General features: G+C 52.1%; 1 protein-coding gene across 5 annotated transcripts in view; it reads right to left on the bottom strand.

The window, feature by feature from the left end:
* Positions 1-16,741, bottom strand: part of NFASC (neurofascin) — a 68,317-nt gene that overhangs the window by 12,209 nt on the left and 39,367 nt on the right. For 3 of the 5 annotated variants that reach the window (XM_054181549.1, XM_054181544.1, XM_054181545.1), the window contains 2 exons: positions 16,033-16,047; positions 9,017-9,241 (listed from right to left, as the gene is read on the bottom strand). The exons of 1 other annotated variant lie outside the window; for it this stretch is intronic. In XM_054181549.1, coding sequence (XP_054037524.1) covers positions 9,017-9,241; positions 16,033-16,047 — 240 coding nt within the window. The remainder of the gene's footprint in view (positions 1-9,016; positions 9,242-16,032; positions 16,048-16,741) is intronic. One more of the 5 variants, XM_054181547.1, reaches the window with a different exon arrangement.

Genomic DNA, 16,741 nt, shown 5'->3' with positions numbered 1-16,741 from the left:
GTGAGGCTGAGCAGCATCACTGGATCCAGAGGGCTGCGGAGCCCTGAAGGGCTCATGAGCGCCTTCAAGCTGGGAGAAACCCGAATCCCGCGGGGCAGCCCTGTCCGAGCCGCAGAGGCGACGGGCAGTTGCCTGCTGCCACCACCGCCGGCGTCCTGCTGCCTTTGGGTGGCCCTGGGGGGGCTCCAGGGCTGAGAGGGGGCTGGTGGATGCCCACCAAGACTTGGCCAAGGCACGAGAGGGGACGCAGAGGCGGGAAGAGCTCTTTGAGGAATGACAGCTGGGTCCCAGGCAGTTGGAAGGTGGTCTGATAGCGCTGGGAAGTCTTTTCTCCTGGGGCAAGCTCTTTATACCACTGCTTCCAGCACCCACACAAGGCTATTGAATATTAATAAATTAATCCCAAGCAAGGAGGTGTCTTTTTTTCCCCCAAACAACGCTCCGGCTCATAACTGCCGTGTCCTCCCTCACGTACTCTGACTTCTTGTTTGCGGCTCCCGTACACGGTCAGACAGACAAATCTGCGTCCTATAAATAGCAACACGCTGCCATTTTCTGGCTCTCATTGACATGCACTTCGTATTCAGCAAGACAGAGCAGAGGAGAAAATAACCTTCAGCGCAGCAGGGGGGCTAAATTTAACCAGACTGCAGTGCAAACAGAGATAGGTATTCCTGGCAGGAGCGCGGGAGGTCTGAGCTGAATGGGATTGAATGGGGATTTAGCGGGGGTTTGCCTGAAACGGGCAGGACGGCGCGGTGAGCATCCCTTTGTGGTGCCCGGGTGACAAAAACCAAGATGGTGCTGACAAAGAAAGCATAAAAGACAGCCCTCTGTTCATGTATTCTGAAGGAAAGGCTCTTGCAAGAGAGACGACGACTTTAAAAAATGGGTTGAACTGGCGAACTTCCCTAACCCACACCATTTTAGGACTGTAAGCGCCCACTTATTCCATCAACATTGAACCCAAGAGAAAAGGTACTTTCCTTAGGATGAAATCTGCGCCACGGTGTCAGGAGGTAATTGCAGCCAAACCGTGACAAGGAAATTCAGATAAAAGAGGAGAACGACAAGAAAGAGCACCATTTGCTAAAGAAATTCTGCTGGACCCTGAATGCGCTGTGTTTTTTGAGCATCCCCGAGCTCCTGGGGAAGCTGGCTGGAAGCAGGTGCCTAATGGTGCCTTGGCTCCCCTTTTGCTGCTCTTCCCTTTAATGCTGCCCCATCTAATATTTACCTTTAGTACAACCTGGGCTATGTAGTCCTTGAAGATGCACTTTTTATAATGGAGAGAATGAGATTATAACAGAGCGGAGCTGAGAACTGGATTCAATTAGCTGAGTGCTCGGAGAGGAAAGGGGAAGAAAGCTTTACCGGAGAGCTTTGAAATGGAAAAAGATTGTGTTAGCCGCCCTGGTGGGATGGGATTTGTGCTGAAACCGATGCTAAGGGAGAAATAAGGAGGGGTGTCTTCAAAGTGCAAAATGCCAAAGCAGCCCAAGAGGTGGGTTTTGTGCCACCGCACGGGTCTGGGCTGAGTTTTACAGGGAGGGAGGGTTTTGAGCACCAAGTCACCGGGGGATCTTGCAGTAGGATCGCGGCACTGCCTGTCGCCAAGGTAGAGGTATAATTGCCATCCTTCCCAAAAAAGCAACACATGACGACAAAATTATAGTCACAGCAATGTTGTATTTAGAGTAAACGAGTGACTGTCATTGCAGCATTCAGAAAGAGAAGATTAAGTACATGGCTGTCAGAGAGGATGTTTTGATTTGCTTTAATGTAAGGCCAACGTCAAGGGGAAATAGTGGGAAGCAGCTGTGTAATCGAACAGGTATTGATTTGAAATGCAACTGCGGTGGCTTTTTTTTGTTTTTAATTAATTATAATTTTGCGGCAGAAAGCGTGTTACCTAACAGTCGTAGTTTATATGCCAATAGCAGAGCTGCCTGCGTTCCACTGACGGAAAAACCGTGAGAAAAACCTAACTATCAGCAAAGTTCTCGTCTGACTTTGTAAAGAGGATCGCTGGGTATGTGGAGTGTCGCTAGCTCCAGCCTTGCATGATCCTCTTCCCTGTGTTTTTATAGGTTGGGGATATTTATTTATTTTTTTAATATAGAAGAGCTCTTTGCGTTAAGCTATGTTTTGTAGTCCCGAGGTGTCCTTCGCTACTGGGAGGCACTCTGGCGGGTTATTGAGCTGTCAGTTCACCAGAAGCCAAGTCGGAGGGCAGAGTCCCGCCGCGGCGGCGCGGGCGGGCTGCGACTTATTTATCTGCGCTCAAACTGAAGAAGCTATTAGTATAGCTATTTGCAAAGCATTAAAAAGCAAAACCCGCAAAAAAAAAAACCAAACAAAAAACCCCCAAAAAACCCCAAAAAACAACCCCACCAAACAGTGCTTTTTTGTCAAAAGCATTCCTGATGGCATGTGACTGTCAGCGGGGGCCGGGCGCTCGTGTCAGCAGTATCCAGCCAGGGAAGGAATGGATCTGCAGCGTTTCCCCACGCAGGGACGGCGAGAGCTCCGCGCATCCCGCGGCGATGGGGCTTGGGTCACCCACCCGCCTCCATCACAGGCACGAAGGTGGCCCCATCCTTTAGTCTCGATGAGAACATCGGTAGGAACCCCTCAATTACAGAAAATAGATACGCCGAGACTGCCGGCATCAATCAGCCCAAGGATATTGCGCTTTTTCCCCCTCTTTCTAACGATTCCCTGCCCCTTGGTGTCTGTTGTGCTGGGGGCTGGCCCTTCTCCCCCCTGATCCCAAAGTGGGTGAAAAGCAGGTGAGAAAAGAGAAGAGACGGGTCCGGATTGGGAAACAGTTATCCAGAAAGATACGGTGCGTGGTATGGGTGGGGGCTGTGGAGCTGGTGGCGATTTCTGAGTCAGGGGAGGGTCCAGAAGCAGAAACAAACTTGGGGATGGAACATTGCAGCGGAGCTGGGCTGGAGAGAGTCTGGGTTGAAAAATCAGCTCGTTTATTGACTGGGGTCAGAATCGGCCTCTGCAATGTAGGAACGGGCTGGGAGCCCAGGGACCTGAAACCTGCAGACAGTTTGCGCGTCTGCGAGCCGAGTCCTGCCAAAGCGAAGCTGGGAAAACTCCCCAGGCGAGGCGAGGCAGCCGCGCGGCACGTACAGCGGCGGAGCCGTGGGGGGAAAAAACCCGGTGAAAATAAATCCTTTTGCAAAACGCGGCTCTCTGCCAAGCCGAGCGCATTCCAGGGGCTGCTGTGCTGCGGATTCGACCCCATCGCAAGGTGATGGAGCAGTTTGGGGAGGCACATCAGCCTTCAGTGCGGGGCAGAGGCAGGACAGAGCCAAGGTCAGCGCTCGCTGGTTATTTCTCAGAGTTGGGCAGCAGCAGACGTGCAGAAATACCAGCAGTTGCCATCTGTCCCTGCATCATCTTATCGCGTCAGAGAGTTACTCGGTGGCGTTACGGCTTGCCAAATTTTTGGACACCAAATAAGATGTGCGGAGGGGGGTGTGTGGGGAGAGCTGGTGCTCCCCCCCTCCTCCCGCAGCACTCCCTTGCTGTGAGCTGCATTTTCCTTTTGCGCTTCTCAGCAGAGCGCCTGGTGAGCGCTTGAGCTTTTCCATTACGTGGCTGGATCTGAGCGAAATAATTGTAGTTCTTTGAAAATCACAGCCTCTACCTACTACATCTGTCACACGGGCTGCTCCGGTGGTGCTCGCTCCTTGGGTTTTCAGCTAAGTGTTTGGACCCGCGCGTTGACAGGCGTTGTGCACAGATTCCTACGGCAAAACCCCCGGGTGAATACAAAGGATGTTACGGCTGTTTTGATTTACTGAAACTCATCGGGTGTGAACAGTGAAGTTTTATAAATGCATAAAGCCCGATTCAGTGCCTGCGGCAGTCAATAAGGGTATTTCTCTGGCATTCGGTGGGCAGTGGTAGGAAGCCAATAATTAGAAAGCTGTAAAAATCACTCAGGTGCTAAGCCTGGAAAATTGCTTGTGCAATTAAATGCGAAGTTGCTAGAGGAAACATACCTGGAGGATGGAAAGCCCTAAGCATGTGCTACACGTGACTCTGACCAAGGTCTTCTGTAAACACCGTGTTCCCTGTCCCAGTCCTGCCCATCACCTGCATCCCATCACCTGCATCCCATCACCTGCATCCCATCACCATCTGCCACAACCTGGGACCAGACGCGTCCCCGCTCTCTGGGGCCAAAGCAACCATCACCACCATGAGTAGCAACGCGCATGTGGAAGTGCAAACACAGAGTGGTGGGGCTTCAAGCAGAGCCGCATGAGAACATGAGCATGTTCTCCACCCTCGCTCAAGACCCTTTCCTTCGAAGGGATCCCCATCGCCTCCTGGGGCTCTCCTCCCTGCAACCTCCCGGCGATGCTGGGGGGGCGGCTCTTTCATCAGGGCAGAGATGGAGGGGGCTGTTGGGGGGTGGATGAGGGTTGTTCCATGCAGTCATGGTCGAACCACCTCCCGCCACCACGCGGATGAGGGCGGCGGTGATGGATGTGACATGCCTCGGAAACGCACCCCGCGGCGGGGCTGAAGCCCGTCTCACCTGAGCTGGTGGTAAAGGTTATGTACGAGTGTTCGCTGGGGCTAGACCATATGGGGAACACCCACAGCTTGTACATCATTCCCGGCGTCAGATTCGCCAGCTGCACAGAGGAAGGGGTCTGAGCTTTAACAGGGATAGATTTCTCTGTCTTGTTACCTGAGAAACAGAAACCGCACATCAAACCCAGCCGCAGGAGGCGCGGAGAGATTACCGTGTTGACACTGCAGGCAATGCATTATGCTACCCCTGGCCGCTGAGCAGAAATAATACAGCTTGATGGTCAAGGAGCTATTAACGGCTTCGTGATTATTACTCACTGAGAATAGAAGAAAATCGGCGACGCAGGAATATGGTGTGGGCTTTGCTGTATCCCTGCTTGCCATACTGGAAAAAATACTGGTAGCTATTCAGATCTCTCCCTGCTTTCAAAACCTGACAGGTCCTTTATCTGCCCAGCCTCAGGTCTGGATATTTGGATATTTACCGCAAAAGCTCTGGAATTTGCCTGGTCCCGCTCAGCTGGGTGAAGGTGCTACAGGACTCAATAAAGAAGCCAATTCTTGTGCTTTGGGAGTGGTACCCGTGCACGGGGTTTGCCGGTAGGTTAAGGTGGCTTTGAACGAGCTGGATGTGGCATTAAACGTGCTGCGAGACCCGCTCGCCCCACCTGGCAGACTGCTGCTTTTGGGGGCGCCAGGGGTCTCTCTAGCCTGTCAGCGCCAGGAGGGGATGCTCCTGGGCTGGTTGCTCCCAGGCTCTATCCAGGGACGACCTGTTCTTTGCACTGTGCCGAGAATCATCTGCTGATGAGCTTAATGCTGAGCATTAAACCATTGAGTTCTAAGAAAGCCTAAAGCGGGGCTTTGGTTTGGGGCTCTGGAGGTGTGCACCCCCAGTCCGGCGGTGCTATGGGGAAGGAGAAGCGTGGCTTTGAGATCAAAAGCTTCAATTGCCACCAGAAAGCGAGGAGAGCCACGGCCTTTTGGGAAGGAAGGGCTGAGATTCCCTCCCTCTCACCAGATCCCGACGAGGGTATCCAGCCCATCCCAAGCACCGACTCAGCACGAGGGCTCTGGAATGGCATCGTCTGCGCTTTGTGCTTCCCGGTGCTGGGAAAAAAAAAACAAGGCTGGCAGCGGGTGGTTTGGGAATTGGGGTACTTGGCATTTAGGGCTTGGGAAGTTGGCGTGTATCCTGAATTACGGAAAGCAGTTAAAAAGGGCAGAGCTGAGCCCAGCCCAGCCCGCGCTGCGGAGCAAGACCAGGCACTGGTTGGGCGTTAGGAATTGTTTCAAGGAGAAATCAAGGTCATCTCTTAAGCGATGTCATAAATGGTTTGCTGTCAATAATTACGCCTAGTCGGTTTATTTTAAATGACAATTTAAGACTGGCATTCTAGCTGATGTGAGGACTGCAATGGCTGGGAAATAAAGTCAGAGATAAGCAGTAGTCATCACTGCCTATCTATAAAAATAAATAAAAAAACCCCCCAACAACACGTAAACACCTTTTCTAAACAAGTACTAAAACTAGCTTTGAGTTTCTAGACTAAGTACGTAGCCTTACAATTTTAAGAGACAACGATATCCGATATGACAGGAGGTTTGGGATCATAGATGATTCTGCCAACTCCAGGTTCAAGAAGCCTGTCTTCAAAGGCATTTAAAACTGCTCTCCAATTTATGTAAGTTTCATTCGTTTTCCCTTAAAACTTTGTCCCCTTTCATATATATATGTATATAAAAGGCTCTTTACGTTGTGACCACGTACAGCCCAGCTCAAGAACCAGTTCACAAACTTGCTCATCCGTGTTCCATAAACATCCCACGACAGTCGGTGCAAGGAGGGGGAATGACTTGTGGATCACCAGGATTAGCTCTGGTGCCATCTAAACAGCCATGACCATGACCCGCCTTTTCCTCTCCCGTCCTCCACGTGCCCGTTGAGCGTCATTCCACACGCCGTAATTAAGACCAAGTAACAGGCTGCAACCGTGGGAGCTGGCAGGATCTCTAATGGCATCACCACCCTATAGAGTCCCGACGCGATCTGATGCTTACTGGTGATATACTTAACCACAAAGTCAGTTCCTGCAGAGTAATTGTGGCTCCAGGTGATGTTTGCCCAGTTACTATTAGCCATAGCTCTTATGTCCCATATGAACGATCCATTGGTGGCTGGTGGACAGGTTAGAACAGGAGTTAGTATTTCGGATTATACACGAATGAGACCTCATCTAGCATCTGGTGTTGGTAAAACCTTACAAAATCATTCCTGTAGTTAATAATTCTTTGATCTTAACCTACAGGTGTGCCTAAGGATGTATTTGTTCCTTCCTAGATCCTTAAATTTAAACGTTTGGGGGAGCTTTGGTAGCAGAAGCTCATTGCATATTGGTGTTTAAGTCCAACTGCACTCGGCTTATCTTTGGAGTCTGAAGACTTCTGTGGCACATCCCTGAGGATTTCGGTCAGCAGGGAAATCTCCTGGCTACACTCGTGCCCAAACGCACGCGGGAGACGCGTGCATGAGTGCACAGGGACTCGCTGCCACAACCGGGATGGAGAGACCGGGAGAGAATATTGTCACGTTACTGGGTCTAGAGACAGCCAGTGGGGCAATGAAGTCACTCGTTTCTGATTTTGAAGTTAAGGATTGTCGACGTTGCTTTGGAGAGCGGATGAACTTCATTTCTAGTGAAGTAGAGCTAATCCACTAGTTCAGTGCGCGCTTAAGTGACGTCAGATAAATTACACCTCGGTTTTATTATTATGGCTATTTACTTCAGGGTGTAGCTCAGGTTTTGGCTTGACGAAATACAGCTCAATGCCCGCGGTCCCTGGGACGAGGCCAGCTACGCCGCTCTGAGGAAACGGCAAGGCCCTGACGCCGGGGGGGTCGGGGATGTGACCTAGAATCCCTCGCACAAACCCCACCTGTGCTGCCACCCCGCCGCCCTGTCCGCCCGCATTACGGCTCAGCCTCTTCCCTCCTGTCCCCAGGGCGCCTGGGGACACGCGCGGTCCCTCTCCCAGCTCCTCTTTCCCTGCCGTCTCCTCTCCCTGCTCCGTGGCGGTGCGTGCCTCACCACTTCACCGCCTTTTTTCAATTAGCAACGTTTTCCCACGTAGTCACTTAATAGCGACTGCGCTTTGGTAGCACTCTGGCTTCGTTACTAGGACCTCGTATAGAGCGGCGAGGCTGCAGCTGTATTTCTTGCACCGGTTTTTAAGCCGATTTTGTTTTGGCAGCGCGTTTCCCTTCCCCTCCTCTGCTCCGGCCAGGGAGGTGTGCGGGGCCGCGAGCTGCGACGCAAATTCACGTTTCTCAGTTCAGCTCTGCGTCTTTGATAAGCAAATCAGCGCAGAGCAGGGAACGTGCTGCCGCTCCACAAATCTATTGTACTGCGGAGCGTCGGGTGGAGGCTGCTCCTCCCGGCGTGTGTTTTTGCTGTTTTTTTTAACCATCCTGAGCTAACGTTATGCAAGAATGTAAGGAAAGGCGTCTGAACTGCTTTAATTGACTTCCTTAAACTAAATGAGTGCTAGCTTGGGTATTCTTTACTATTATCTCCTTTCCCTCTTTATGAAGAGTTAACAAGGATTTCTGTAGCTTTTGCACTTGTGTTTTTGAGTGTGTCCTACGCAGCTACGCAACGGAGTTCTTTGGGTTGCGTTCCCTTTTGCTACTAGTCTGATTTATTTATTAATAACCGGAATGCAACTATCTGTAATTATTTATTAACTGCAGATATGACTATAGCAGCATTTTTAAAAACAAGGCTCAGCGAGATACATCTCTGCCTATTTATCAGTAAAACCCATGGAGTAGAGAACACGCCTCCCCCACAACAGCGCGTGATCACCCCGTTCTAGCTGCGTGCGGGGGAAGTTTAGCTCGACCCGATGAATACCTGGCACACACCCGCGTGCTGTGACTTGCACCCGTCCCCAGCTCTCCTGTGGGCTACGGCTCGGCTACAGCGCAAAGAGCGGTAGCGTAAACCAAACGACTCGTATGAATGATGACAGGTCTCTTGGCTAACAGCTGATGTGCTAAATTTGAAGCGACATCTTCTACAATAGTAACAGAACCCCTTTCTAATGGTGGTAAGACACAAGATAATACTTTTGAGAGCTTTTGTGGGCTCTTCCACCTCCTTCCCAAACACTGACGCTAATTCAGCATCGCGACGCCCCGGGGAGGGCTGTGTTATCTCTGAGACTGAGACCAGGAGGGTGGCACAGGGACCCCCAAATCGCCGGGAGCCACTTGTGCACCTCGATTCCTCCGCCTGTGCCACCTCCGGGCTCCTCGCGAAGCCGTTCCCGGAGCGTGGGATGGCTTCAGTTCTGCCTCCGCCCGTTATTAATCCTTGCTCTGAGCAAGATGCGGGGAAGAAGGTCCCAGTAGGGTTAGAGGGGTTAGAGGAAAAGGAAAGCGCAGTACCCAACTCCTGCTTTGTGGTGGCTGCCGGAGCCCTCTCCGTAGCTGCCGTAGCGCTTGCGACGGTGGTGGCGGGTAGAGTGGTGGCGGCTGTGGTGGTGGTGGTGGTAGTTGTGTCGGTGGTAGTTGTGTCGGTAGTTGTGGTAGTTGTGTCGGTGGTGGTGGTAGTTGGGGTTGTTGTAGTAGTACTGGTTAGACCGATTGTAGTTGGAGGCAGCCCAGTTGCAGCTGGGAGAGGGAAACACTGGTTTTTCAGACACGGCAACGGCTGGGCGCGCGGGCACGCGAGGGGATGCGGAGCAGCCATGGCACAGCGGCGGGGGACCGGGGAACGGGGAGCGGGGCAGCAAACGGCACCGGGAAACACGAGGCGGAACCGCTTTTCCCCGTCCCCATCCACATGCGGGGACGGCCACATGCCCGGCCGGGAGACGGGGAGCGATGCTGGGGGCTCGGAGCGGGGGCTGCTCCTGCGCACCCGGGGTTTGATCCCTCCCCCGGGGCTGAACGACCTGCTTCTCCTCTGCCTTTGCTCTGCCGCCGGTGCCCCCCTTGGGCTTAAATGGCCCGGAGGGCACGGAAGGAGGAAAGTGAGGAGAGTTTGGGAGATGCAGAGGGCAGGCTGTCCTTGCCCCATCATCCCCCCCGGCGCTGAGAGCACCCTCGGCTCCCTGAAATAAGAAACAGGATTTATCTCTAAAGAAAACATAATAATCCCATTTTTTTGTGGGCCAGGCAAGCCACAATTACATTAATTCAGCAGCCCCTGGATTACACCTCCAGCATTTTTGAGCTGCCACTTCAGCTTCTCAGCTCTTTCCTTCCCCGCTCGGCTCCGGACTGATGCTGCAGGCTGGGGATGGAGCCGCTTTCGCATTTAGGTGGATTTTAGCTCGTGGGTGAGTGATGGATGGTACTTCGCCATCACTGCCCCTCACAATCGACATCGAAATTATGCCAAAGGGGTCGGCACACCCCAAGCTGTGCAGGGGGAAAGTCTGAGCTATTTGTTTTCTAAATAGCCCCCGTCCACATCTCACCTCCGCCGTGTTTCCAGAGCAAAGGGGTGAATGTGCACTTTACGCACACGCCACCAAAGGGGGGGTGCATTGGCTTGGGCCTGAAAACCTGCCAGCAGAAAATGCAGCCGAAACGCTGCTTAAACCACCTAAAGTAAATGAGCGGCGATTTACCCTGTGATGCTTGCAGTAAATTGTATTTACTTACTCTTACTGTAGATCAAGGGATTACAAATACCCCTGTTAGGCAAATGAAAGCGGCTATTTTAAATATCACCCACAAACAAGAATAGCTCTAGGAAAGTACTTTAAAAGGTGTCCCAGAACCAAGCCAGGCCTTTCATTTTCACCAAGTCCATCCCCAAGGAGGACCAACCCCTAAAACCTCAGCCCTCCCCAGTGCTCCAAAAGCAGAGAAGAGCAGTAGGTCACTCAGCCCATCTCCCTGCCCAACCGCGGCTGCAATAAAAACCACAAGTTACCGGCACGTCCCGAAAACCCCCGCCCACCCCAAGGTGTGCCCGGAGGAACCGCGCGTCCTCGTGGCGGTGGCACCGCGGCAGCATCGCAGCCAGCCCCATGCAGCAGCGCAGCCACCCAAAGAAAGCACCAGGGGCTGGGGGGGAGCGGGGAGGGTCGGTGACAGGGAGGGGACCCAGCCCGGGTGGGAAATGGCACGGCTTTGTCCTCGGGTGTTTGTGGTGCAGCAAAGCCCTCTCTGACCTGATCCAGCCACCCCCAACAGGGGTTACTGATGGAGGGATTTGCTCCAGGGGAGGTTTAGGTTGGATGTTAGGAAAAAGATTCTACGCTGAAAGGGTTGTCAAGCGTTGGAAGAGGCTGCCCAGGGAAGTGGTGGAATCGCCATCCCTGGAGGTATTTAAAAGACGGGCAGACGTGGTGCTGAGGGCTGTGGGTTAGCGACGGTGTTTGTCAGAGTTGGGTTGATGGTTGGACTCGATGATCTGAAAGGTCCCTTCCAATCTAGACAATTCTATGAGTCTGTAAGTTACCAAAGCCTTTCTTGAGTTGAGAAGTATTAACGTCCATCTTTGCTGATTCAGAGCGGGTTTTTTTTTGAAGGTTAAGAGATTAGTGTCACTAGGTTAATGTCACCATTAACCCGATTCAGCTGCAGCTCCTTGGTAGGTTTGCACTGTACACACTCAAACCGCGCCGTAGACACTGGGTATTAGCTAATGCGGTCTCAGCATTTCCCCTGTGAATCCCTGGCTCCCCTCTGAGGAAAAACTGGACCCGCCAAGGCACAAAGTAACTTGCTGAAAGGCAGGAGCTGGTGGGAAACCGGGTGCAACCCCCCCAGGTCCGTTACCCGTCCCTGGGTCGTGCCTGTCCCGCACAGCACCTTTGAGCACTATCTGCATCACCTAGCACTGCCGTAACGGCGCGAGCAGAAGCAGGGGTTCAGCTTTAATGTTCCTCTAGACCCTCGATGGGAAGAGATTATCTGGGATAAGCCAAAGCTTCCGGTGTCCCTCGTGTAGGGTATCATCTCGCCGTACTACATGCGGGTACGCACGCAGGTGAAGCTGCCGTGCCAAGACCCTGCAGGGTGCTGCACTGACCGAAGCGGTTCAGCATCGGGCTGAGCTGGTGCTGCTTGGCTCCGGATGATGCTGATGCCAGGCAGGATTTGCCCCGGCACTCTAGTGGAAGTGATCCCCGGAGCAGGGCTATCACATTGCATCAGGATAATGCGGGGATTGGGGCAGGGGGAGTCGCTCCCGAGCGGGTCCCTGTGTGAGATCGAGCAGGGGGTGGCAACACCGGGGATAAAAATGATGCTGGCAGGACTGGGAACAGGTGAAAAGTGGGACCTGGTGAATCTGGAAAGCGGTATTTCAGAGAGGGGAGGATGGAGCGTCTGTGGGCAGAGGCGGGATGGGAGCGGGCGGTGGGAAGGCCGGGGCTCCCGCAGCTGAGGGGGGATTTTAGCCCTAAGCTGCCCCGGGATTCAAAGCCGCAGCCTCATTTGTGTCTGAATATGAACCTATGCGGGAGAAAAGCTCAGCTGGGAGATTTCGGGGAGAGAAGATAAGGGGCATTTTCTAGGCTTTGAAATCCATCCCCTAATGAGAGCTGGTTCAGGCTGGGGGGAGGTAAAGGGGGGGTCTTTGACAGAGATCAGAGCGCTCTGGTGTCCCCCGAAGAAAAGGGCACCCCGCCACAGGGGAGCAGCCTGCGCAGGGCACCCGGCGTCCCCCCTCGCTGCCCACCCCGTCGGGACTAATTAAGGGGTGACAAATCACTGCTCCTGGCAGCAAAAAGAGAGGGGGGAGTGGGAGGGGTGGACAGGGGAGATGGAGGGCCAGGCTGGCATTTCCAGAACAGCTCGTTTTGAAAAAAGATGTAGAAATCACACACATCCTTCTAAAAACGTGGCTGCGATATTTCATCGGGTATAACGTTTCTGAGCTTTGCTTAATTTATTGTGAGGAGCTGGATTTATTTTCCTGCGCTCCCACCGCGAGGTTCGCTCAGGGGCTTTGACAACAGTTGCTTCAAGTTTAGGTACAGGAGGGAGCATTTGGCGTTTGTGTGATGGGGAAAATAATTCCCCCCCCCCCCTCCCTGAAAGCAGGAGCCGGGGCAGAGAAGGGGCTGCCACCTTCCCAATTGCAGCACCCCACAAACCAGTGTTTCCAGCAGGTTTGAAATTGCCCCGGTACACCCAGCAAACCCAGCGTAAAAGCCAGCAACAGCAATTCCCCTGCTCCTGGTCCCAGCGTAGCCCTAGCCCATCTTCCTGGAAACAGCTAAACGAGCATTCAGCTCGTTAATAGCCACTTCCCCCCCCCCCCCCCCCCATCTTTGCAAGGCAGAGATTGCTCGTTCCATCTGCAAGACGCATTACCCTTTCGGGTGATGGAGACCGAGGGGCCAGGAGGGGAGGAGATGGGCTGCTATAATGGACAGGGGGTGCAGCCGTCGGGCTGTAGCAATTAATAGGCTCGGTAATGAGAGAGATGCTTGCAGCAGGACGGCTGGGCTCTTGGCTGCAGCTTGGCTCCTGTGGCCAGGAACGGGCCAGTAAAAAGGAGCCCAGACCTTACAGAAAACCTCTATGAGGCTCGGACTGATAGGAAGAATCATAAAAAGAATCATAAAAGCAAAAGGGGGAGATTTAAAGAGGCACTCGAGTCCTGCTCTGCGTAGCGTAGCAGTTCAGGGAGTAGTTTCATGGGGGGTTTTTTTGCGAAATACAGGAAACAATACACATCCATACTGCTCTTTAATTATTTAAAGGTGCTTTTAATGTGTTGTTAGGCTGTAGTAACAGCTTTCCCTTGGGTGTGTCTACAAAATAATTAGGCTTGGAGAAATTTGATTAATTTTTCATGAATTTTGATGATTAGCCAAATACAGTTTCAGAGATTTTTTTTATTTTTTTTTTTCTTCTTGCCCTCTCCCAGTTTTTAGCGACAGAAGGCAAGTGTAAGGTCTTTACCATAAAGATAAAGTGTTCCAAATCTGATAGCTCTAAGAAATTCAAGAATAGAAAGGAGCGATTGAGTAGCCTCTAAAAGAGAGGGCTCAGCAGTTCTCTCTGTTTCTGCTGCCCTCCGTTTCTGAAACGAACAATAGGATCTTTCTCCTCTGATTCATAATTATGGAGCGATAAGAAGGGAACAGAGAAAAATCAATGGTTTTTTCCTTAAAGCCAAAGACCAATACTCTTTATGGGCCCTGACGAAGTTTTTTCATACGCACGGGTAGTACAGCATCCAGTTTGGATTTTTTTTTTTTTTCCCCCCTCATTCCTAGCATAAACGAGAGCCCTTTTTAGACGTGCCCTCTTTTCCCGCATCACCTCTGCCTTTGTCCCAGTCAGGCTTAGGAAAAGTAAAGCCTTTCCTAAGGGAAAGTCCCTGCACTTCACTTTGATTTCATCAAGCTGGTCCGGTTTCTCACACACACACACAAAACAGCTACGACCCCGTATATGTAAGGTTACCCCTGGAAAAAAAAAAAAAAGACCTTTTTATTTTTTTTTGAGTGCCAGCAGCCCACGGCAAAGAGCGTTTTACTGCAATTTAAGACAACGTTCACTGCGAATCCATAAAATCTACAAAAATCTAGGCCACTGAGCGGAGATAAATCTTCCGAGAAAGGTCAAACAGTATTTCACTCCAACCCCGTACTTGTTAGGAAGAGAAACAGCCTCTCGGGACAAACACCGCTCGACTTGTGTAAGAGCTCCCGCCCCCGCCCCGTGTCCTAACGAGAAATGACATCCAGCTCAAGAGCAAGACGAAGATGTGTGCTGGGTCTCGCCGGGGCTTGTGTCGCCTTGGCTTCTCCTGCCGAAGCCTGGCACGGCGAGGGAGCTGCGGATGGGGCTGAGTTAGCACTTAACCACCTACTACTCCACGTACTGACTCTTTAAGGCATCTTTCAGCGCCGGCATATCTTTTTTCTTTACTATTTCTCCTAGCAGAAGGTGAAAAATAGAGGGGTAAGGGACCAGTGGGCTCTTTTCTTCTAGAATTATCCTTTAAATGGCAATTCACTCATCTAGCGTCCAGTGGTGTAAGAAATTATGCCTAAAGCAGTGTGATGCTGGAAGGATAAAGAGATGACGTTGTGTTTTCAAAGTTCAGAATTATCCACCGAAAGGAGAAAAGCGCTTTGGAAGGTGATCCCGATCCACAAAGAAAATCCAGATCCTTGTGGATAAGCTAAACCCTGGCTGAAGTACGAGCTATAGCAGCGAAACAGCCCTCCCGGACTCGGAGGATAGAGCTCCTTTGGAGCCAAAAGGTTACGTCCGTTTTCAGTTTCCCACCACCCAAAGCAGACCAATCTGTTACCCCGTTGTTTGGTTGTTTTTTTTTTCAGGAAGAGAAGCTATAGTAAGAAAAAAGATTGGCATCTATTCAGAAAGGAAAATGAACTGCAAAATAATAGTGGGTAGAGAGAGACATCACTGCAACAAAATAAAAGGAGGAGAAACATCTACGAGGTAGGAAAGCAAAACCTACAGGTGCAGAGAGCAGGTCCTGCCCCTGTGTCCCTTGGGAAGAGCCTTCCCTGGGAAGCTGTTCCTCCCTGGGGAGCCCCAGCAGCCCCGGGGCCGTGTCCAGCAAAGGCAAAGCACGACCTCTTACAGAGCCCTCGGTGCAGGGCAAACGAGTGCGGTCGCTCCAGACCAAAACAGCTTTTCTGCAGCGTTCGGGGGGGGTTGGCCTGGCTGCACCCCCCCTGGCACTGCCGCTGGCCCCCTTCTGAGCTCGGCCACGGGGCTGGCCCCGCTCCTGAAATATTGGCTCAAAGGGGTGGGGAAGGGAAAAGCCATGTCTGCAGCTTTCGTAAGAGGTGGGTGTCCTTCTTTGGGCAACCAGTAGTTGTGCTTGTGCTTTGGGCTTTGCCGGGTTGATGCTGGGTAACTGCAGAGTTGGGTTTCCTTGGAAGCAGGTAGAGATGCTGCATCCCTCCCCCCCCACAAGGTTAAAAGTTTTCTCTCTGCTTCGACACTGCTGTAGAGATTCGCAACGGAGGGCAAAGCCAGCAACAGCCTCGCATGCAGACATGCACAGCGGTGGCACAAACATTGTCCTTAACCCTTTCAATGGGCACCTGGGTGCTGAGGTTTCAAAAGGGCGAGGGGCTTTGTGCAGTCCTGGGATTAAAGAAACCTCTTCAATAGGGACACTTGACTCTCATTTTAGCTTGTACAGCCTGTGGCAGCTGCGGTGTTGGGGGGGGGTTGGCTATCATTACGCGCCTGGGAGGCTCTTAAGCCCCACTCAGAGATATTTTCATCTTTGCAGACCCCCCCACCATGGAGCCTGCCCTAATCCCTGCTGCCTGCGGGGCTTCATTTTACCTGCTGCCGTCATTTCGTATGGCCAATTTAGACTCCTGACACTTCACCTTCCCATTGAAAGGGTTAACGGAGTGCATGCTTAATTGCCAGCACACCCGAAAGCAGAGTGAGCCTTGCCCCATGCCTGTTACCTCCTCCGGCTGGTACGGTACCTGGGGTTGGCGTGGCTTCAGAGGGCAGCGCCAAGGATAGAGAGGGGAATACGGAGAGAGCATAGGAGAGAAGGGAAGAGAAAACAGAGGAATATATAAAACAACCAGAACACACCAACAAGAGACACGGGACCACTCGCACACAGTCACCAGAGACACTGAGAGAGAGCGGATCAGTGCTTTAGCTGCAACCCGTCACCCTCCCGTGCATCCCAGCCGCTCGTGCAGGGCAGAGGGGGCAGGAACAGCCCTTGGAGATGGAGATTATCAGTTAAACACACCCCAGCTGAGATGCCAGTGGTGTCGATTAAGCAAAGTGCTTAAGCAGGTGTTTCTATCTAATCCCAGCAAGGACCGGTTTCGACACTCTGAATTCCGCCTTAGTTTTTTCCCGTGTAATTCTAGCGTCAGAGCTCGTCCTGCCTTGTGTGGGTTGGAGCCCGAGGTGCAGAACATCAGAGAGGTATTTTATTTAGACTTCGCAGGTGAATGAGGCTGGGCAAGCCGAAAACAACCTCTGAATGCATTAATGGGTTTAATTTTCTTCATCTGCCTTTTTTTTTTTTTTTTTTAATTCCAAACTCGTCTTTCGCGTGGCTTTACAGCAGGCACCTTCGCACCAAAGTGGGCACGTAGAGCTGCTAATGGTACTTACACGCCTGTCATCAGCTGAGCTCGCCTCTGTCCTGTCGTACCTCTGGCTCTCATG

This window comes from Rissa tridactyla, chromosome 21 (assembly GCF_028500815.1).
Source record: "Rissa tridactyla isolate bRisTri1 chromosome 21, bRisTri1.patW.cur.20221130, whole genome shotgun sequence".
In the NCBI taxonomy this organism is placed as follows: Eukaryota; Metazoa; Chordata; class Aves; order Charadriiformes; family Laridae; genus Rissa; species Rissa tridactyla.
Note: the sequence above shows the minus strand (reverse complement) of the source record. Positions and strands in the feature narration are given on the sequence as shown.